This window comes from Bombus pascuorum, chromosome 11 (assembly GCF_905332965.1).
Source record: "Bombus pascuorum chromosome 11, iyBomPasc1.1, whole genome shotgun sequence".
Classification (NCBI taxonomy): Eukaryota; Metazoa; Arthropoda; class Insecta; order Hymenoptera; family Apidae; genus Bombus; species Bombus pascuorum.
Genome location: NC_083498.1, coordinates 7014174 through 7035753, shown reverse-complemented (window position 1 = coordinate 7035753; position 21580 = coordinate 7014174). Strand labels below are relative to the sequence as shown.

The 21580-nt window shown below is 28.7% G+C and overlaps 4 protein-coding genes across 6 annotated transcripts; 2 read left to right on the top strand and 2 right to left on the bottom strand.

The window, feature by feature from the left end:
- The first annotated feature begins 300 nt into the window (after positions 1-300).
- Positions 301-5130, top strand: LOC132912065 (leucine-rich repeat and guanylate kinase domain-containing protein-like). Its single transcript, XM_060969175.1, has 14 exons — positions 301-640; positions 734-961; positions 1038-1325; positions 1394-1692; positions 1762-1966; positions 2032-2235; positions 2299-2514; positions 2569-2722; positions 2790-3061; positions 3132-3617; positions 3912-4076; positions 4192-4308; positions 4396-4562; positions 4628-5130. Exons 1-14 carry the CDS (start codon positions 626-628, stop codon positions 4743-4745), a joined length of 2934 nt encoding a protein of 977 aa, XP_060825158.1. The 5' UTR covers positions 301-625; the 3' UTR covers positions 4746-5130.
- LOC132912171 (zinc finger protein 658B-like) lies at positions 5097-7736 on the bottom strand. Its single transcript, XM_060969360.1, has 5 exons — positions 6650-7736; positions 6386-6562; positions 5880-6301; positions 5631-5818; positions 5097-5568 (listed from the first exon to the last, which is right to left on the bottom strand). Exons 1-5 carry the CDS (start codon positions 7302-7304, stop codon positions 5151-5153), a joined length of 1860 nt encoding a protein of 619 aa, XP_060825343.1. The 5' UTR covers positions 7305-7736; the 3' UTR covers positions 5097-5150.
- A 591-nt stretch (positions 7737-8327) lies between these two features.
- LOC132912160 (uncharacterized) lies at positions 8328-12713 on the bottom strand. 2 transcript variants are annotated; one of them, XM_060969336.1, is made up of 9 exons: positions 12353-12713; positions 11964-12265; positions 11393-11761; positions 11169-11285; positions 9982-11106; positions 9721-9898; positions 9130-9652; positions 8920-9040; positions 8328-8854 (listed from the first exon to the last, which is right to left on the bottom strand). In XM_060969336.1, exons 1-9 carry the CDS (start codon positions 12504-12506, stop codon positions 8555-8557), a joined length of 3189 nt encoding a protein of 1062 aa, XP_060825319.1. In that variant the 5' UTR covers positions 12507-12713; the 3' UTR covers positions 8328-8554. The 2 variants fall into 2 exon arrangements, with proteins under 2 accessions (XP_060825319.1, XP_060825318.1); XM_060969335.1 differs by having other exon boundaries at positions 11901-12265; positions 12353-12712.
- A 441-nt stretch (positions 12714-13154) lies between these two features.
- LOC132912181 (serine/arginine-rich splicing factor 1A) lies at positions 13155-21102 on the top strand. 2 transcript variants are annotated; one of them, XR_009659151.1, is made up of 4 exons: positions 13155-13579; positions 13873-14257; positions 16420-20200; positions 20306-21102. XR_009659151.1 is itself a non-coding variant. In XM_060969375.1 (3 exons), exons 1-3 carry the CDS (start codon positions 13410-13412, stop codon positions 16609-16611), a joined length of 747 nt encoding a protein of 248 aa, XP_060825358.1. In that variant the 5' UTR covers positions 13155-13409; the 3' UTR covers positions 16612-21102. The 2 variants fall into 2 exon arrangements, 1 of the variants encoding a protein (XP_060825358.1); XM_060969375.1 differs by having other exon boundaries at positions 16420-21102.
- Positions 21103-21580: the final 478 nt, after the last annotated feature.

Genomic DNA, 21580 nt, shown 5'->3' with positions numbered 1-21580 from the left:
TTTTATGTATTAAATAATCTACTTTAAATATTTTGTTGCACAAATTGCAAATACAGAATTGCAAATTTTATGGGAAATTGATTTACATTAGAAATTTAATAATTATTCAAGAAAAATACATTTTACTTTACAAGTATAGCAAGTGAATTATTTTTAAAAAATAAAAAAAATTGTATTTTAAAAATGCATACTAAAAAATTTAGGTATAATTTATTATAAAATAAATCTTATTTCATATTTAGGTAATTTTATTTCATTTTAACTTCTTGCCCTATTTTTCTATGAAGAAGAAAAATTTTAATTCGGTTCTGCTGATTGGATGATGCGTGCACAATGTTACATGCTAGCGCAAGAACTTTACGAATTTGAAAAGAATTATGCTCTTTGCAACTCCGTCTATAGTCCAGACCATCCAAAATTCCTTTTCGTTGGGATATTAATTCCTTGTATAGGGATATTATTGTTATAGAAATAAGATTATTATGAACAAACTTTATAACAAATTGTGGTTTCTTTACATAATTTGGTAGCCCTGTGTATATTCAGTTGTTAAGAAACAATAGAAAATTGTGTATATGAAAATAATTTATCACAAAGATAAATAATTAATGTTCCAAGGAGAATAATGGATGAAAAAAGAGTAAAATTATATTTTTGCTCAAATTAATTAGTTTTATGAAATTAAAATTGATATCATTCATACAAAAATTAATTTCTATACTTATAGTTACAGTCTTCTTATTTGTTCTCTACCTCTGAATCACTACTTTCTCAAGATGCAATTGGTAGAATTTCTGTACCAAAGGTACCTTTGCAGAAGGATGATACAGTTATTGAAAATGATGATACAGATTTGCTATCACATAGTGATATGAGTTGGGAAACTATGGAGGATAGATATATGTTATTTGAAATTGCATCTAATGATTCTATAACAACTACATCAAAGTCTTCATCCAATGTAAATTTTGCTTAATATAAAACTAATTTTATTTTATGATATAATTGAAATAATTATAATTTATTCATTTTCACAGTCCAATCTTTCATTTTCATTGCTTGATCAAATATCACTTTCAGTAGATCAAAAAATAATACAATGTGCAACTGAAAACAACTGGAGTAGTTATGCTCTAGATATCAGTTTATGGGATGATGGTAGAGCACCAGTTATGAAATTAAGAAATCTTAAAGAAATATCATTTGATGATTTAGAATTCTGTGGATATCTTACTGACAGACTAATAGGAGTTGGAAAATCATTCTTGACTAAATCTCCTGAAAATAGTCTTTATATATTAAGTAAATGTATTATGAGAAATATGGTATATTATTTTATATTAGAAACATAATATTTTATAAAACAAATATGATGAAAACAACCTTTTTGCAGTCACTATCAAATATTACAATGTTAAGTTACCACCGTTATTTACAATATATTGATCTTGCATATAATTATATTACAAATTTATCACCTCTGGGAGGGGTTCCTTACTTAATGTACTTAAATGTAGCACATAACAGAATGAATACTATTTTAAATTTTTCACCTCCTTGGTATTTGACATATGTAAATTTATCATACAATTATATATCAAAAATGTATGATATTAGTGATTTCTGGAGTATTGTTCACTTGGATTTGTCACATAATGCAATTGAAACCATTACTGGTTTGCAAAATTTGAAGTTAGCATGCCTTTTTATGTAATTAAATAAAATATGACTTCATTTATACATTATGTATTTTATTTTTAGATATTTAAAATATTTAAATTTATCATATAACTTAATTGAGTACATTGAAAATTTGGATAGATTAAATATTCAAGAACTAAATTTAGAGGGTAACTGTATACTGTCATATAAATCTGCCATTCCTGGATATGGCATAAGTACTTTATCTGATTTGCGGAAATTATATTTAGGATATAATAAATTGTCTACTTTAGAATTTTTTAAGGTAATAATTCCATATTTAATAATTAGATGAATATTTAAACTGTAACAATGTGTTTAAAACTATAGGATGCATATAGTTTACGTGTGATAGATTTAAAGTTTAATAGAATCAATGATTTATTAGAATTATTAAATCTCACTGGTTTAATACAAGAAGTAGATTTTAGAGGTAACAGTTGCACAAAATGGCCTAATTATAAAGCTGTACTTCTATTTTCCATACCAAGTATACAAATTATCGATGGTGTTAATGTATCTACTTCAGAAAAGGTATATAATCAAGTATTGATAATTATCAACTTTTATAAATTATTAAAGAATTTATTTAAATAGATTGCTGCAGTTGCTCTATTTGCACCACCAGTAAATTTAACAGCTGCTCGCACTATAACAAAGCTAACTTTATTAGAGCAATTAAATATTCCTAAAATTGATCTTCATGTAACACCATATGATGAAGTGAGCCCACCTATAATAATACTCACAGGTCCAAGTGCAGTGAGAAAATTATCTTTGGCTCTTCACGCGGTCCAAACATTATCAAAAAAAGTAATATTCTAATTAATTTTCATTATGTCAGATTAAAATAATAATTTATCACAGGTCCAATATTGTCAGTGGTATACAACAAAAAGCTCAGAAGATGAAAGTGAAAATCAATTTTACATTTTTGTAGACAGAGAAGAATTTAATGATATGTCTCGTCATGGAGAATTTTTAGCAATTCAAGAGAGATTAGGATACAGCTATGGATTTCGTTAGTTAGATAAATTAAAATTTTTATAAAAATATCTTTCAAGATGCTTTTGTTTATATTTATATAGATCACAATCAAATTACTTCCTTAAAATTAAGAAATAAAATTGGTATAACACAAACGGATTTACATGCAACCATTCAAATGCGTAACCGGTATTCTAATAGTAGAGCAGTTCTTGTGCTCCCAAAAAATGAAGAAATCCACCGTGAATGGATACAAGAAAGGTTTTATGTTTATACATGTACTAAAGATAGTAAAGAAAATTTATTATCTGAAGAAAGTTCAGCAATACCTATAGGAAGTGATATAAATTTTATTAAAGAAATTATAAATGATGTATGAACAATTTCATATCTTTATTATACCACTCATAGTGCTACAAATATTATTTTAAACTTGCTTATAGATTATAAGAGATCTTAAATTACTTCCCAAAATTTCACTGGCAACAGAGACTGATGATAAAACAACTCATAATACATTGGAAAATGTAACAATATTTGATGATGAAGCTGTGCAGGGTACAACAGAAATGAAAGACAAAACATCAAATTATATTAAATTTCAGGAACAAGACATTAATTCACATTTTGATGATAAAGGATTACGAGTATTGAGTTTACTTAGCACTAGAGGTATGCAGGATCTGAATGGGCATTTTTTTCGATACCGGGACCGGTTATTGAAATTTTCGGAATTCTCGAAATTGACAAGTTTCTCGAGAACGTCCGGGTTTCTCGAAAGTTTTTTTCGAAAAATCCGAAGGCACGTTTCAAGATTCGCTTTAATGAATACGATCGTGGTTTCGAATTTTTTATTTTTTAGGAACCACCATAAACCGAATCTTTTCAGTTTAACTTCAATTCACACAAGTATTTTCGGTTTATGGATGGTCCTTTGAACAGTTCTTGGGTTTATTGCACACTCTTGCTAATTACGGAGAAAGCAGATGTGCCCTGCGAAACGCTGGTTTTTCCCAAGAACAAGGACACCCATGAGTCATATCTGCAGGCGTTTTTCTCCTCGGATTTTGTTTATTAACATTGGCTATAACCAATGGGCATCGCGGATCGTTACCCTCACTGTTCTACCGAAAAGGGTTTCATACATTTTTTGGTTCTTGCATACCTCTATCTAACACATAACAGCTGTAAATAATTTTCTTTTTTTTTTTTCTTTTTTTTAGGTAATTTTAGATGAGCATTCAAATGTTATAGTGGAAGATGAACAATTAAGGCGTAAAAGACATCAAGCAAAACTATTGCAGCGTCGTAATACATTGATTCGAGGAACAGTACCTTCATTTACAGATGAACTTAGTGAATCAAGTGAAGAACTATTAACAAGAAGAGTTTGTATTGAATATTTTACTTTTCTTTCGACAGGCAGAGTGTCATTGTTCTCAATTAATATATGTATAAGATTATATAGGTATAAAATAATACAAATCTGTAATTTATTTTAAGTCGCCAGAAATGGAAAAACCAGAACATATGAAAGATTTCTATACCGACTTGATATTAAATTCAAGAAAAATGTACCTAGATCAACATGTGAATAAGCCTGGATTTTTTTCCTTAGTGGTAACATGTCTTCGATAAAAGTAAATTAAGAATGCTAAATTCATAATTTATCATTAGAAAAATTTTTGTATAATCATCATTTTTCAGCTACTATCAGATGATTATTTTAAAGCATTTAACAAATTAATTAATTTTATTTATGAATTATACACAAATTATTCTTTTCAAGAACCTAAATTTTTAGCAGAACTTAATCATTTTTCAAAGATTGCTATTCCGGCAATGATCGATCCCATTATTGATGAGATAAAACAGTAAGTTTCAATTTTTTTTATATTGATTGCTATGTATAATATCATTTGGATTTATTGATTTGTAGATCTTTATCAACACCTATATTACAAAGAAGAACTTTGTTGAGAATGTATGGTGTTACTTCATGGAAGGATTTGATGCCTAGTCAAATAGTAGAAGATTCAACTGATGTTGCTGATTAGGTACAAGATAAATGTTCAGTTATAAAACTAGTTAATCCACTCATAATTTATTTTTTGAAGTTTTAATTTTACTGGTTATATGATTATCTTGTACAATTTTATTGTATTTTATTGATAACAGTCTGTTTTTAAATAGTAATATATATGTTACAAAAAATGAACACATTCTTTTAGAAATACTTTCATACAAGGAACTCTTAATTGACATAAGAATACATATTTATAATTGCTTTACTTATTTATGCACAGTTGATTTATATGTTATCCTGCTAAGTTTAAAAAATATGATAATAGTTACATATGTATATGATAAAAAATAATTGGATTTATTTAAAGCGTTTTTCAAGTATATTCTAATAAAGTAATTATTTGTTAGAAATCTAAAGTTTCTGTTTTAATGCTCAATCACATATGCATTTTATCAATAGAAGGAAGATTATTGCTTAAAAGTGATATATCTGATGGTTCTATGATTACATGTAAATTTGTATTATAGTTTGTACTTCCCAAGGATATTTTTTGGTCACTAAATGTAACTGCAAAGGAATTTTCGTCAATTTGAGGTAAAGAATTTTGTAGAAGTACAAATCTTGCTTGATTGTCAATAATGTCTAGTTTAGAACGATTCATTTGAATCCAAGTTTCTTGTAATACACTATGTTCAGAATCTACCTTTTTTGATAGTTCATGATGTTCTGGTTCAATTTGAAGAAGTGTACATTGTGACTGTTTAAAATCAGATTCATTATTCACATTAGAATGATACTTCATATGATCATTTAAGCTTTTTTTTTGTTCAAATATCAAATTACAATGATTACATCTGAAAATGAAGTTGTTAGGATAAGTATTATGTAGGAATTACAAGCTTTTAAATATACTTACTGGAATTGCGTTTCTTTAACTTTCTTTGCCTTATTTTCGTGTGGATCGTGAATTTTTTGATGGGCAAGCAAATTATATCGTTCTGCAAAACGTTTTCCACACACTGTACAGCTATATGGTTTTTCACCTGTATGAACTCGCATATGCCTTTTCAAATGAGATGTTGAAAGCAAAGACAAATCACACATCTAAAACACAGAAATACTTAACTGTTTTGTATATCATGTTTTTATACTAGTAATTACTTACTTGACACTTATAAGATTTTTTACCACTATGTGATAATCTGTGCATATTGTATGATGTATGGTGTATGAATCTTTTACCACACAATTCACATTGATAGGGCATTTCACCAGTATGCATTGGTAAATGCCTCATAAGTGCTCCTTTTTGTGTAAAACACTTTTTACAAAAATTACACTGAAATGGATTTATTCCATTATGCATTCCAACATGTATCTCCAATGCATGTTTATGTTTATATGCCTGGCCACATTTTTCACACATGTATGGTCTTAATGTTGAATGAGTTTTCATGTGTGTTTTTAATTCAGTTGATGTTTTCCATACTTTATCACAAATAGGACAAGAATATTTTAATGATTTTAAATCATACTTTGGTATCTTTATTGATTTTATAGGTATTTCTATTGGGTCAACTGCTGACACTATGTATTATAAAAATTTAAACAATAAGTAATGAATAGATAATTTTAAAAAAGGAAGCTTATGAATAATAAATAAAATATCACCTGTTGTGTTCATAGTATTTTCTGTTACTTCTATAATATTTTCAACATTTTGTATTTGTAATATATTGTCAGAAAATGTGGATTCTGTTTTTACAGTGTTTTTTGATTCACTCTTAGAATCTGTCAGTGAAATACAGCTTTTTTCTCCAACATGAATTTTTAATGCATGTATATTTCCTGCAAACAAATATCAATAAATATTTCTATATATTTCTGTCATTAATTTTACATTTATTTTTATTATTTTAAATAATCTCTCTTTACCTTGTGAATTAATATTACATGTATTACCACCATTAGTTAATGGCACTGAATTTTGAAATATATCATTTTTTAAAATTTCATCTTCTTTTATATCTTCATAAATATTATAATCAAATGACTTTGCGCTATCTGTTTCATTATTATTGATTGTTTCCTTTCTTAAATGTTTCTTTGCTTTTGTATTTGAAATACTTATATTTTGCATTATTGTATTATCTTGAACACATTGTTCTTGTACTATTTCCTCTATTCGAGTAGCATTTTGTAAATTCAATATCTTCTTTAAGTTCTCATTACTATTATATAATTTTTTTGCTTCTAATGCTATGTTTGTACTGATATTCAATTTTGTACCATCGTACATTGATCGTTTAACATTTTTTCTTCTTTCACAAGCACGATATATTTTCAAAATCTCACAACGTATGTTTAAAACAGTTTTCTGTGCTTGTTCTAACATTTGAAACAAATTGTAACATTGCAAACAAATGTAAGGGTCTTGTAATTCAAAAGTAGTTATACGAAGTACTCGTGATACAAAATTTACTAACAATTCTCCTTGACGAGGGAAAGATGTAGAAAATATATTTACAGAAGATGAAGGATCAATTTTTATATCGCATATTGAGCAAAATATATTAGACATTGGCATCATTTTGTTTTACCATTAAAAGTTGATCAAAACGTTTAATTGATTATTAAACTCTTACTTTTACTTAACTCTTTTTTAATAGTATATGTTGTTACTTTATAATAAATAACAGATATAAATGTGACCATTTTGTACGATAATCGTGTATTATTCTTTGACAATGCATCTTAAATATAACCCTTACTATACTCCGCGACATAACATATCGATAATAATTTTATGTACAGGATAATTTTGAAATCGTGCTGTGTCTCATACAATTGATAAAATATATTTAATATTTGTTTCTTCAACTATAAGTCATAAATTGTAAATTATAAAATATAATTCTTCATATGATTCCATAGTGGGACATGAAACACTATAAGCATCTAGCGGTGAAAAAGTAAAACTAATCGACATGTGGTAAAATTAAAAGATTCAAATTTCTTGGTTCCTAGGCAGAATTAGCGATACTAATCGCAGTAAAAATTTTCGCTGGTAGGTGGCATCGTGGCTGAGTGATTGTAGTTTTTAGTAGCCCGCCAACTGAACAATTTTTTAAATCTGTTTAAAACTAAGTAACCAGCGAGATTATTTAAATAAAATTAATTTCAATTAATTCCATAGGTTCTAAACATCCGTTTGAGCTCTCGTAAGTTAAAAAATTCTGCCTAGAAATCGAGAAGTTTATTCATTTTGCTGTTAATTCAAAATAATTAATTCCATATGTATATACATTTCAAGTGCAAATATTTTAGGATTAAATGTTGAGAACGGTATGTTTATTAACCTCGGTGAATTTGTTTTTTTATGCTGTACAAGGATAATGAAAGATAAATACATGGTTCCATTAAAAAGAGTGGCAATGAACTTGAAATCTCACGAAACAATGATCATGGATAAATAATATTTCCACCATTGCACGTGTTCCTTGAGATACTGTAAATTTATTCAGGGAAGTGTTTTCATACAACAATAAATAAGGCAGATATCTGGGTGATCCCATGTAGCTGAACAAACCTGTGTTATAATACTGCAATAAAATTTGTTGATGCAGAAAATGTTTCTGTTTTTATTCACTTCATAAATAAAAATTCTGTACACAGTACATAAAATATCAACTACATTATATAATGGCTGTCTTTTTGGTCTAATTAGATTATAATGAATAAACAAAAAGTTATTACATATATCATATTTTTCAAATATCGTTTTTTTTGCTAAAAAGAAAGTATATTTATATATTTAATTATATAAATTTTAATTTAAAATTATTCTAATTTTAAAATTTGATCTATATCAGAATCTAAATCTGATATTTCTGATATAGATTCTGCATGTAAGGTATTAGGCATTTTATCTCTTAAATTACGCGGTGCTGGTTGTGGTAGCGAATCATTCGTTTCTTTAGGATTTGTTACAGATGCTTGAAATGGATTTACTAAAAGAGAACTTATACTAGCAGAATTTATTTGTTCGTTGCTCTTAATTTGATTCTCTTTATTTTGCATGTATGTTGAAGAAAATATTGTTTCAACTGATCCTACAGGCTTTTGTCTTACCATATTTAGCTGAAAGAAAATACGTATAGTTTAATATCATTAAACACAAGTTTTGTAATACCTGGTCTTTTTACCTGTGCTTCAAGCTTTTTTGATATTTCCGCAATTTTATCACTTTGTGCAGTCCTTAATACAATATTACTTGAACCTTTATAATCTTCTGATTGAGACAAATGTTTTTGCTTGTCAAACATACTACATAAACGCAAAATTAAAATTATTTATAAAATTACTATAGTACTATATTATTTATTTCCTACATGGAGCATAGATAATTTACGCACCTCGAAGAATTCCAATTACTTTCATTTAACTCTTCTTTGTCAGTAACATCATCGGAAGATGATTTTATACTTTCATTATTAGTTAAATCAAAAATAACTTTTTTTTTTGTCAAACTACTTGCTGAACCAGTTGTAGATTTTAAAACACTTTTATTATGTTTTGGAGATATGAAAATACTTTGTAAATCCTGTTGCATATTTGAATTATCTATACTACTGTTTTCAATAGATTTGTTATTAGCTAAATCTTTATCATTTGGTATTATTTTAGGAGTTTCAAGAGCAAATAAAGATTTCATTTTGTTGAAAGAATCTCTTCTTATTGAAATCTCTTGAGAATTTGTTGTATGTTGTATATTTTCCGAAGATTTTGAATTGGGAGAAAATTGTAATAATTTTTCTATACTTTGGTAATTTGCAGTTTTTGTAGCTTTTATAGGCATTGATTCATTTTCGAGTATATTTCTAGCAAAATCCTTATCTTCTCGTATAGAATGAAATTTATTTGATGTTGTTGCTTGTCCTAAAAAAAAGTTATTGGAATTATTTCTTTCCAGAGAAATTTATTCATATATGAATAATAATAATTACCAGAATCATGTTGATGATTAAGGTCTTTCGCAACCATTGATTTGACAGTGATTATTGGTTTATGCAGAGGTGAGTTTTTAATTTGTTTCACATTTTCAGTAACCTTTTTCTTCTTAGATATTTTATTAAGAACTTCTTCAATTATCCTTAATTTAATCTGATAATATTTTGGAGTCTTCTGTGTTAAATTAAAAAAAAAATAATGTTAATATTTTTTACATAATAAATTTACATAAAAAATTTAATACGCATTTGTCTTACTTTTGCAGTTAATTTGTGATGATGCTTCAAAATATCTATTTTCTGTTTGAATGTTGCTTTTGGTATTCCTTGCCATTCTGGATCTACTCCTAAATCTCTTAATTTCTGTTCAAAAGTTTCCATTAAACTAGTTTGTAATCTTTTATAAAATGAATTATGTCCTCTTATTTTTTTAGGTAAATGTGTTTTATGTTCATGAAATGGGGAGTTATTGTGAATTGCAGTAACACTTTCTGTGCTTGAGTCAGAAACAAATGATTCTGAATTTGATGCAAATGATACATTGTCCTCTAAGGATTCTGATGTTTTCGTATTTTTAATGTCAGATAAAAACTCGTTAGATATGCTTTTATTAAAAATATCCTGCAGCTTATTTATGCTAGGTTCGTCACTTTTTATAATTACGCGATTATATTTTGTGTGTTCATAATTATTTCCTTTTTCAGGCACTGGAATTTCTGTGTCTGAAATATTACTTGAACTGTAATACTCTAAGTCCTTTTCAATAGTTTTCACAGGATCAAATATTGTATTATTTGTATTTTTTATATCTTTTTGCTTAATATTTCTTTTATTTTCATACATAGTGGATTTGTTTCTGGAATTTGAAAATTTTTTTAAATGAGTATTTTCTACTGTTAATGAAAGCACTTTACTTGATAAACTTGAACTTATTGTAGTGTCTATCACACTATTTCCAACAGCAATCTGCTCAGTTTTTGTATTTGTGCCATTCTGTTTTGAATTAGTTTCATCTGACGCTTTTAAAATTTCATTAAGTTTGTCTAATATTATAGGTGGACTATGTCTTTTCAGTGAATTATTTTCGAAATCTTTATTTTTTTCATTCAATTGTGAAACATTTATTTCCTGTGATAGAGATTGTAACTGTTTGCTTTGTTCCAATAAGATATCCAACTGATTCGCAGTTTGACGTTCAAAATCGTTAACTTTTGCTTCATATTTGGCTTTCATATCATCAGCTGCACTTTGTGTTAATTTTAATTCTGCGATAAGCCTCTCAACATCTTTTTCATGTTGATTCTCCAAATGTTCTATTTTTGATTTCCAATAATTTTCCTGAGCTTGTAATTTTTCATGCATGCTCTCTATGTCTGGAGTAAGCTGTAAAATGTTTACAAAACAAATTAATAAAATTCATTTCATGAAAAGTATATTTTACTTACCTTGTCAAGTAATTGATTCTTCAGCTTTTGAAATTCTTTCTCTTGCTGATTTATTAATGTTTGGACGTTTGTTTCAGATGTGTGTTCATGCATGATTTTTTCCTTTTGCCTTAAATTCTGTTGAAATATTGATGTGTATATACATATACACATATATATGAATATTTATATTATCATTTAAATCATTAGTAAGAAGTTTTCAAATTTATTTACTTTATACATACATGTATTTCATCAAAAAGCATGGTCTTCAAATTTTTTATTTCTTCTTGATATTCTTTATACTCTGAATGTTCTTTAGATTTGTTACTAATGTATCTAAAATTTTCATTTTCACTCTCAGCTTGTCTTCTATTATAACTTAATATTTTTTTCTCTGGAATCCTTTCAGACTCATTCCTTATCACCTTTTCTGTTTCATTTAATCTTTCTTTTAAATTCTTTATTTCATTATGCAACTTCTCAGTTTCACTGCGATAGTGTTCATGTATGGGAGAAGCAGGCATGTATAACTCTGATGCATAAGCATGACGACGTATAATATGTGCACTTACAAACATAGGAGATATAAAAGATTTTGGACAATGTGGACACTAGAAAAATAAAATAGTTTAATAAAATTTTTGCACGATTAAAACTAGTATTTTTCTGTGGACGAAATGTTATTACAAAAATTTTATTACAAAAATTATTTCAACAATTACAATTAATACATATTCATAATTTTATTACTTTGTAAATTTCGCCATTAGTATCTCCAATTTTAGTTTCTATTAATTTACTTTTTTCCTTTACTTTCTCTTTCATATGTTTCACTACTTCTTCTAAAGCAGTTATCTCTTTTTTCAATTTAACATTTTCTTCAATTTTTGATCTTAGTTCATCTTTTAGTATAATTACACTATGATCTAAATATTGTTTACAATATAATAAATATTCAACTGCTAACTGTGCAAGACAAAAGAGTTTCACAAAGTTGGGATCTAAGATTTTAACATCGTATTCACTTTCTAAACAATAATCTATTACATTATTTATATTATCATCAATGGAATGGAAATCTCTTTCTCTTATAATTCGATCTATATCTATGTTACCTAGAATGAAAGGGAATTTTAAATATGGATTAAATATATCTGTTTACAAATCATAATGGTAAAGAATACATTTGATATACTGCGTACTTATACGATTCCAATCTACGCGTGTTCTGGATCTATGCATATTGAAATAAAATCCAGATTCTTTTGCTAATTTTGGAAAATCATGACACCATTTGGTGCCAATACGAAATGAAAATGCCATTATTGTATTTACAAGCTGTTGATGCCTATTCATACATTATTTCTAGCTACTATTTCATAACTATTAATTAATTAGAAATATAATGTTATAAAAAATGATAAATGCAAATTGTGTTATTAACTTCATGATTCTGGTATTTACAAATATACAACACTATTTATTGTTTTTATACATTTTGGAGGCTAGAAGAAAACATAAACAAAATTTAACAGATATGATATATGATATATCTAGAGAGTACTATCTATTTCAATTATGTCTATAGATTTCATTCATTTGTATGTCAAATTTTTTTATTAGGATTTAATTTACGTGTGGAATGAGTCAAGTATTGAAATAAAATATTTAAATAAAATTATTTTTTAAATAATTTAATTATACAACCAAGAGTATTAGAATTGTTTCATACTCAAATCCTAATAAATTATTTGTATATCTAAACAATTTTAGGTTGACAAATTTTGGAATTAAATAAATATTAAGTGGAATATATGATTTATTTAAAAAAATGAGAAATGGTCGAAGAAATATCATATATAAAACATAATGTTTGATTTCCATGTACTTGAGAAATTCATATATGTTTTATCAAGAAATAAATTAATTTAACTAATTCTATATATTTAAAATACATAATTGAAGAAAGCTATATTTTATAAAGTTAGATTATTGATCGGTGAAAAAAAGGCAAATAATATATAGAATATAATATATAATTGATTGTTAATTGTAGAAAAATATTTGATTGGTTCGTTCAGGTTTCTTTAGTGTTCGTGGTTTTCGGTGTTTGGTGATTATGCTCCTCTTCGACTAGTACCACCATCTTGTTTATTTCATCAATGAAGAGAGTGTAAGACTTAAAAGACGATTAGAAATTTTTTAAAGTGGTTTTTATTTGTGTCTTAAAAACAGTAAATTGTAACAAAAACTGTGAATATGTCCCACGGTGGTAGAAATGAATGTAGAATTTACGTGGGCAATTTACCCCCTGATATAAGAACGAAAGACATTCAAGATCTTTTCTACAAGTTCGGTAAAGTTATTTTCGTTGATTTAAAAAATCGCAGAGGACCACCGTTCGCTTTTGTTGAATTCGATGATCCAAGGTACCTTTCATAACTTATGATTCTATAAAAAATTTTTATTTTCTAGATGTAGTTATACATTGCTCGATTGTTCCGTAATATATATCCTTATTGTTCCATAATACATTTTTTTTCATTAAATGAGAAAATATCTTTGTTTGATAATTACAAGTTTGTAATTTTATTAAGTCAGAAATGATTAATTTTACATTAAGAAATATATGATATTTATTATATATGTGAAACTTGATGTTGACATCTTAATGTTACATAAAAATTACACAAGAATTGTTACTATAAGTAATCTCTTTCAGAGATGCTGAAGATGCAGTACATGCAAGAGATGGATATGATTATGATGGTTATAGACTACGTGTTGAGTTTCCAAGAGGTGGTGGCCCCGGTAATAATTTTCGTGGTGGTCGTGGAGCAGGAGATAGTGGAAGAGGTGGTCGAGGTGAAATGAGTAACTCTCGGGCACGTGGTCCACCTGCTAGGAGGTCTCAATACAGGGTCCTTGTTACTGGTTTACCTCCTTCTGGTAGTTGGCAAGATTTAAAGGATCATATGCGTGAAGCTGGTGATGTGTGCTTTGCTGATGTTTATAAAGATGGTACTGGAGTTGTTGAATTCTTACGGTATGAAGATATGAAGTATGCTGTGAAGAAGTTAGATGATTCAAGATTTAGGTCTCATGAGGTATAATGATACCATTATCCTTAACTCTTTGCGCTCAACGATTTTTTCAGTCGGGCAAAGTAGCAACTTGAAATTATATTGCACATAAGTAACAAGTGTCTTATAGGTAACATAAAATGGTCTTACTAAAATGGTCTACAAATTAACAAGTTGACGCTGGCGCCGATATTCAGGATTTCCTCTGTGAGGCGGCGTCCGAATGCACGGTCTGCTTTGTGAGGTGGCGCAGCGTCAGATTAGACTGTTCAACACGATTGCAATTTTTCAACTTTGAATTCAATTTCTAGCAAAATTACAAAAGTTATACGATTCCTGTTGGGTTCAATCAATTCCGTGGACTTCAACTAATACATTGATATACAATAGTTTGGCAATATCAATTTGCATATATCTGTATATTTTAAGTAAAGCTGACGGGACCAGCTTTGGCCCTAATTTTGAAGTACTCTTTTTGATTTTTCTCGAAAAGTAAAGGTCTGACGCGAATTCTGACCATCGCACGCAATTCTGTGAACATTTTTCTATAAGAAACGTTCATAGCGTGAATCAAAAAATTTTTCAATTCCATACAGTAAAAAAGATAGTTATGCACGTTCGTCGGAGAACGACGACGTGCGTAAGGAACATGCACGACGGAAATAGTGTTAGATTATGTTAAATTTTTAAAATGGACTGACAAAAGGCCAGTATGTATGCTACCTACTTCCAAAAATTACAGGTGTGTTATTGTTCAGAGGAAAAAATTATTGATCACCTTTTAAGTACAGTGAATTCCCACAGAGAAGAAATGCCAAGTGAAAATGAAGTACTACCCAAAAAAAATTCAAATTTTCTGCAGTCGTACCGAAGGCCCGTGAGTAAAACGAGACGGCAGTGTAAACAGTGTTATAAATGCATTTCTAGAACAAAAGGTAGAAAGTATGCCGCGAATAAAGCCAAAAAAGTAACAACATATTGTGATTGTTGTAAGGGCCAGCTGGCACTCGGTCTACCATGTTTTAAAAAATTGCATAAAAAAAGGAAGTAATTATGTTAAGTTTATAGTATTGAATTGTTATGTTTTTACTATTGAATTTCTGTTTTTAATGTTGAGATAAAATAACATAAACCTATTTTGTACTACCTATTTTGTGACATACAAGTGTGACCCACCGGCGATGCACGCCGCCTCACGGGACAGACACGCGTGACCCACCGGCGATGCACGCCGCCTCACGGGACAGACACGTGTGACTCATCGACGATGCACACTGGCGTCAACGCATTAACTTACAAAAACATTATATTCTAATAATTTATCTATATTTACATCTTTGAAAATATGATTTTGTAATATTAGTTTCTGCATATTTTTGTATGATATTTTATAAAGCATTCATCAAGATGCATCCTTTGGTCGAAATTCTTCCTTGGTGACATGATGCTATGTTTGTCAAATTTAATGTGATGATAGTATCCTCTCCCCTATCTGTTTTGTAGCATAATTGTTTATTTCAGTTGTTATTTGATTTATTAGCTCGTGAATTTTATTCTCGGTGGTATTTCACTAGATTTTTCGCAAGATGTCCATTTTGAATTATTAGAATCTTGTGAGGCGTTACTGTCACTTTTGGATTCACTACCTATTATTCTAATTTTTCAATTTCTTACACCTAATACTCTGTCACTATCTCCATCACTGCTTTTATTTTCTCTATCAATAATTTCTTCATGAATACAATCGATCTCTTTTCTCAACAGTTCAAAATCAAATTCATTTTAGTTTGAGCTAATTTCATTTCCAAAATCCATATTTTTTATGACTTCTAAACTATAATATTTTTGCCATGTTCGTCGAATCCGAACTAATGTTGGAGACGTTGGCAGAATTATAGTTTCGGAGGAATTTGAGATGAAATATTTTACCTCCATTTTAAAGTGTAACACTTTACACATTTTAACAAAGAACATAAAGAGCTAAAGAATCTATTTACGAACCAATACTGTATTCTCATCAATTAGAGATGTCGAGATTTAGAATAAACAGGGACTATCGTTTTTCACTTGCTTCTCGAGTTACTACATGAAACGCCGTGGCGACTGAGAATCGTTTCTTGAGCGCAAAGGATTAATACTTCTTATATTTGTACACTATTCTTACATGACTTTATTTTTGTTTATAGGGCGAAGTAGCTTATATTCGAGTGAAAGAAGATCATAACAGTAGCGATAGGGGACGTAGTGAAGATAGGGAGAGAGGTCGGAGTCATTCACGAAGCTATAGCCCACGGCGTCGTGGTTCACCTACCTATTCACCATTGCGACGTAATTACTCGCGATCAAGATCTCGTTCCAGATCTCGTTCATACGACTAGTGTGTACGTATATGTTTCACATGGTAATATAAGTAAAGGCTTATCAATATTTGCTTTACCATGTTTCATTATTACTGATTTGAATTTCACTTAAAGACACCTTCCAATCCAAACCAATTTTGTACAAATTATAAAATTATTCCTGTGTTGCTTGAATTTAATAATTGTATTATACCTAATGTATAGTTAGAGCACGGTTCATTTTACATATACTAAAACTGTTTTATCAAAGACCTTGTTGCTATCAATTCAAAGATTTCTAACTTGTGTAAACCTAAAAGAGTAGATTTTTCAACAGTAAATATTAACATCAAGTTTTATCATAATTTTTTGTCTTGAAAAAGGGGAATCGTGCTCATATTAATTGCATATTACTGTTCAAGATATACTGATTAGAGTTACTTTTATGTTTAAAAATACATTCCTTTATATTTTGCAATTTGTTTTGACACTACAACTATATTTAAAATATGTAACAATTTTGAAATATTACAAATGAGAATCTAAGAGGAAGTAACTCATATTATTTCAATGTTTTAGTTAATGTTCACATTGGTGAATAGTATTTGTTGTACGGCTGCCAATATAATCTATGTTCAATGTGAGTGCCTTCATTTATTGATTTCACACATGATCATTCACATTGTATTATATGATATTACCATTGGCAGCTTTACTATAAAACTTGATGTGAACATAGCCTTTGTTTTTTCACATTTATTTAATCACATTTGCAGTGATAAATACAGCACATTTTATAGCATATATAACATGGAATTTTTTTAAGCTTCTAATGCTGAATGCTTATCATATAATTTCATAAAGCTAACATTTTTCTTATTGTTAACAGCTGAAAATTATTGTGCATATAAATTAAAATGCTAAATAATAGATAATGAGGAAAACGTATATTTTTAACATGCATATATGTTATGCAAGATAAAATACTGTATATTATATAATGGATATTGTACTCAATACTTGATCAAAACATTTTTTACCGTAATTATTTGCTATAGGAATTCTAAAATTCTTTTTTTCCACCATATACAATTCCATTTGATATTTATTATCCTATAAATTTTATGAATTTGGATTTTAAAAGATTAATTTAATGAAATATATTAAAAGGAATTATTGAAGAATATAAATTTTTTCAAACGATTAGTGGATGAATAAATACATCAAAGTTGTCTACACGGCTCGTCGTCGTTTAAGTTATCACGCAAATTTAAGTACGATAATTTTGGCTATCTAGTGATGACAATACAAAATATTATATGTGCTGAAAATATAACACTTAATACGTAGATAATGTAATACATCGATACTCGTCAATGGATAGTGCATATAGGAAATAATATTTGATAAATATAAGTAAAAGATTTATTTTTTACTAATAGATTAATATTCATATGACCAATTTGCTTTGGGGAAAGCTGACATATATATATATATATATATATATATATATAGCTATCATTTACTATGCACTGATATTGTTTATTCGGTATAATAATTAGCTTAAAATGTCTTATGTATTTGAGTGTTCTTTAACGACGATCATTGGGCCATTTGTTTGGTTTGATAAAAAGAACTGTGTGTTATGTATTACCTTAAAGTGAAAAATCAAACAATTCATACTGAAATTATTGTTAAGACCATAACAATATGTTTGTTACAATTATTTGGATGTTTGTGAAATATGGAATTAAATTTTAAGTTATACACGACATATCTGGAGAGAAATGTGTTTTTATGATGAAATGAGTCATTTGGAAATTTGTTACACATTTCTCGTTTAACGTTTTCCTTTTAAAAATTACACAGACTAATTCTTGAAATTTTGCAATACATGCCTAAACTATAGAATTTTTAATCATAAATTAAAGATGTTGAAGGAAAACAATGATTTCGTGTATTCTTGAGAACATTATTATTGCAAATTGATCCTGTGATATTTGTTTCCTTTTTACATTATCTAGATTCATCCTATAAATATAAAAATGTGAAAATTTAAATTTAATGTAAGCAAATATGCATTGTTTTGTATAGTATTTGCTCAATTTATAAAACACTACTCAAATATTGTAAGTCACAGGGATTACATTTGCAGTGATAAATTTTATATATAATATTAATGCATATTGTATAAGGGACTAATGTATTTTTTCTTCTTTTGTATATTGGATTGGATTGTAACACAATGAATGAAAAACTGAAATCGACACGATCTTACTTCTTGGATGGATATAATACACATTCGCTTGACGGTGGGATGAGATGGAATGCGTTTTGGATGGATTTATGTATGGAGCATATATTATAAAAAAGGATTAAGAGAATGCAAAAATAATGAGGCATTAAGGATACTTTCAAGAGGAAATTCAGGATCAGGAATTCAGGAAAGGAATTGGATGAAAGACACAATCCGTTTCATTCAAGGATTCTCAATTAGCTGGATTTTCATCAGAAAACGTTGGCAAATCCATTACAAGGATTCAATATATTTTTCTCTTTCGAATCGTTAAACAAACGTAAAAAAATTATTTAATCATGACATAGCAGTGCTTCTGCGTTGACAAACTAAACGGAAAAAAGATAATAATACCGTAATTGAAAAACGCAGAATGAACATCTTCGACATATTACGTGGTTGTAGTATAGATTTCTTAATCGTTCAGTGTTTTAATTCTATTACAATTACGCGTACATAAAGCGAGAAAGAAAGAGAGTGATTTTTGCAATTTTTTTATTACGTTCTGTACAATCTAAAAAAGAGCAAACAAACTGGTAATGGAATGTCAACATTGCAAAAGTTTTATTTTATGAAAGTACTCGCTTATAGCTTCGTATGTCAGATGTTCGTAAGTCGAGAATTATTTTTATCATTACCGACATGATAACTTTGATTCTCATCGTCAAAGAGAAACTCTATTAAACCAGAAATATATCATAATTCTTACTCATCGGCGTTCAGTGATCGATGATTCGCGAAAACTTATACGGAAAGAATATAAGACTTGGTGACTGGTTCAACGCGAGAAAATCGATTCGGTTGAGAAATTTTCCTCATTTCTTGTTCGACTTGTGCAATATAAGCATTAGCATAGGCGGTATACCATATCGAACTATCTAACTCCGTGATCAGCGTTCCTCAGGATCGTGGAGAACGAACAAGTGGTCCTCTGAGAAAAAATTCGCGTTGCAAAAAATAGTGTGTTCTCACGGGTTTGCTTTCTACCTCGTGATCGAAAATCGTCCGATTGCTCTTCCTCTCGGTCATTTCGATTTTTTTATTGCACATTTCGATTGATCGTGACACCGTGTGTATATACAATTTGTATACGTGTGCTACATATGTATAGTAAGAACTTCACCTCGTTCTTCGGGACTTGATGCGCGGTGCAAGAGGATATTAACGTTTGGGTTGGAAAATAAGACGAATACTTCATCTTATAACAAGAACCTGGCTCTCCCTAGTTGTAGAGGATCTCCCGAGACGAAAACAAAAAATAAATGATAAAACAGAAAGACAGGATTCGGCAGAGATACGGTGTGTTGGATTAGGATGCTGACAGGATATAAAGTTAGTGTTCATGATGGATATTTTGGATAAACGGATAAATTGGCTGGAAATATTCTACTTGGATTCTATAAATAAACGGATTACTTGGATCTTTTGACCGGACAGAATATATACGCCGTGTTCATGCCGTTTGGATGGAGTTGGATTATCGAAATGTCGATAAATTATATAAAAAAAAGAAAGCAAAACTTGTGGCTGCGCTCGTTTATACGTCAAATAGGTTTCATGGATTGTAATCGCCTAGGTCAGATACGGGATTTGGACTTGCACTTGTCGGGATCAATACAGGAATTAAAAAAAAAGTATATATAAATAATAAATAAAAATAGTCGGATATCTCATTTTTCGGATAACACACGGATGATCGAAAACGGATGATTCGCACACACTCGCTGTAAGGTATTTGTTCAAGTTTAATATCTCTGACGTTCCTTCGATATATATACATTTGTTCTGCATGCAATTCTTCTAAACGATACCAAAAATGCCCTGTCAAAGAATCAGAAAAATGATATTAGAGAGATCCACCTTTTTGAGAGACTAACTTAAAATGTGTGTAACAGATATAATATTTCGTCTGTTTGAAAGATCTGTTTTAGTGTGGTTACATTAATCATTCATCACCATCCTTATGTTCAGCTTACACACCTATATACGTATATAGACACAGATATTTTTCAATCCTGAAAACAAGTTTCTCTCACAAAATTATTGACAAGAGTGAATGTCCGTTTCCTGATAGTAGTATTAACTATTCCTTAATAGTTACCCAGTCACCCTATTCAACTAGAGACCTTCGCATTTACGTTTGTTACTTCACGACGATAAGAGGAATTTTATAAAACTCCTGATCGTCAATATCTGTTTCAGGAAGCAGGAATAAACGATGTTTGATTGTTTTATTATTGATAGTGTTTCTGGATATATCCTGAATTCCTTTCCTCAATTAATGTTTATTGTTAAAAAAGTAATATATTTTTATCATTTAGTACACAACTAATATTGATCGACCTTACACTTCTTTTCATGTATTTGTACAAGGAAGCAAGAGGGAAATAAACGTGAGTATGGATTCACCCTCTTTCGCGAATTATTTTCTTCTAAAGTTCAGATGAAATACATGATATTAAAAACATGATATTACAAGTTTAACAATAGTAAAAAATATATTTTCTAATAAGAAAGGTCTAAGTATACCTTTTTTATGTTAAAAAAGAATATTTTATTTAAATATTTGTTACACATAATAAAAATCGATTGGTATTAACAAAGTGTGAAGAAATGTTTCCCAATGTCTACAATAACAAAGAAATTTAGGTAAGTAATACGAAAAAGAAGAAAATGTGATATTATTAATCTATTGTCAGTTCTGTCCAGATG

What these genes read in the sequence shown, in the direction of transcription:
- LOC132912171 (XM_060969360.1), bottom strand. Translation starts at nt 7,304, where the DNA reads ATGATGCCAATGTCTAATATATTTTGCTCAATATGCGATATAAAAATT. An exon ending in ATGTAATATTAATTCACAAG is followed by an intron (nt 6,563 to 6,649) that starts GTAAAGAGAGAT and finishes ATTTGTTTGCAG; the next exon opens with GAAATATACATGCATTAAAA. An exon ending in AAATACTATGAACACAACAG is followed by an intron (nt 6,302 to 6,385) that starts GTGATATTTTAT and finishes TATAATACATAG; the next exon opens with TGTCAGCAGTTGACCCAATA.
- LOC132912065 (XM_060969175.1), top strand. An exon ending in CATCAAAGTCTTCATCCAAT is followed by an intron (nt 962 to 1,037) that starts GTAAATTTTGCT and finishes TCATTTTCACAG; the next exon opens with TCCAATCTTTCATTTTCATT. An exon ending in AGGATACAGCTATGGATTTC is followed by an intron (nt 2,723 to 2,789) that starts GTTAGTTAGATA and finishes ATATTTATATAG; the next exon opens with ATCACAATCAAATTACTTCC.
- LOC132912181 (XM_060969375.1), top strand. Translation starts at nt 13,410, where the DNA reads ATGTCCCACGGTGGTAGAAATGAATGTAGAATTTACGTGGGCAATTTA. An exon ending in GTTGAATTCGATGATCCAAG is followed by an intron (nt 13,580 to 13,872) that starts GTACCTTTCATA and finishes AATCTCTTTCAG; the next exon opens with AGATGCTGAAGATGCAGTAC. An exon ending in CAAGATTTAGGTCTCATGAG is followed by an intron (nt 14,258 to 16,419) that starts GTATAATGATAC and finishes TTTTGTTTATAG; the next exon opens with GGCGAAGTAGCTTATATTCG.
- LOC132912160 (XM_060969335.1), bottom strand. Translation starts at nt 12,506, where the DNA reads ATGAATAGGCATCAACAGCTTGTAAATACAATAATGGCATTTTCATTT. An exon ending in AGAATCAATTACTTGACAAG is followed by an intron (nt 11,107 to 11,168) that starts GTAAGTAAAATA and finishes AACATTTTACAG; the next exon opens with CTTACTCCAGACATAGAGAG. An exon ending in AGTAATTGGAATTCTTCGAG is followed by an intron (nt 9,041 to 9,129) that starts GTGCGTAAATTA and finishes GCGTTTATGTAG; the next exon opens with TATGTTTGACAAGCAAAAAC.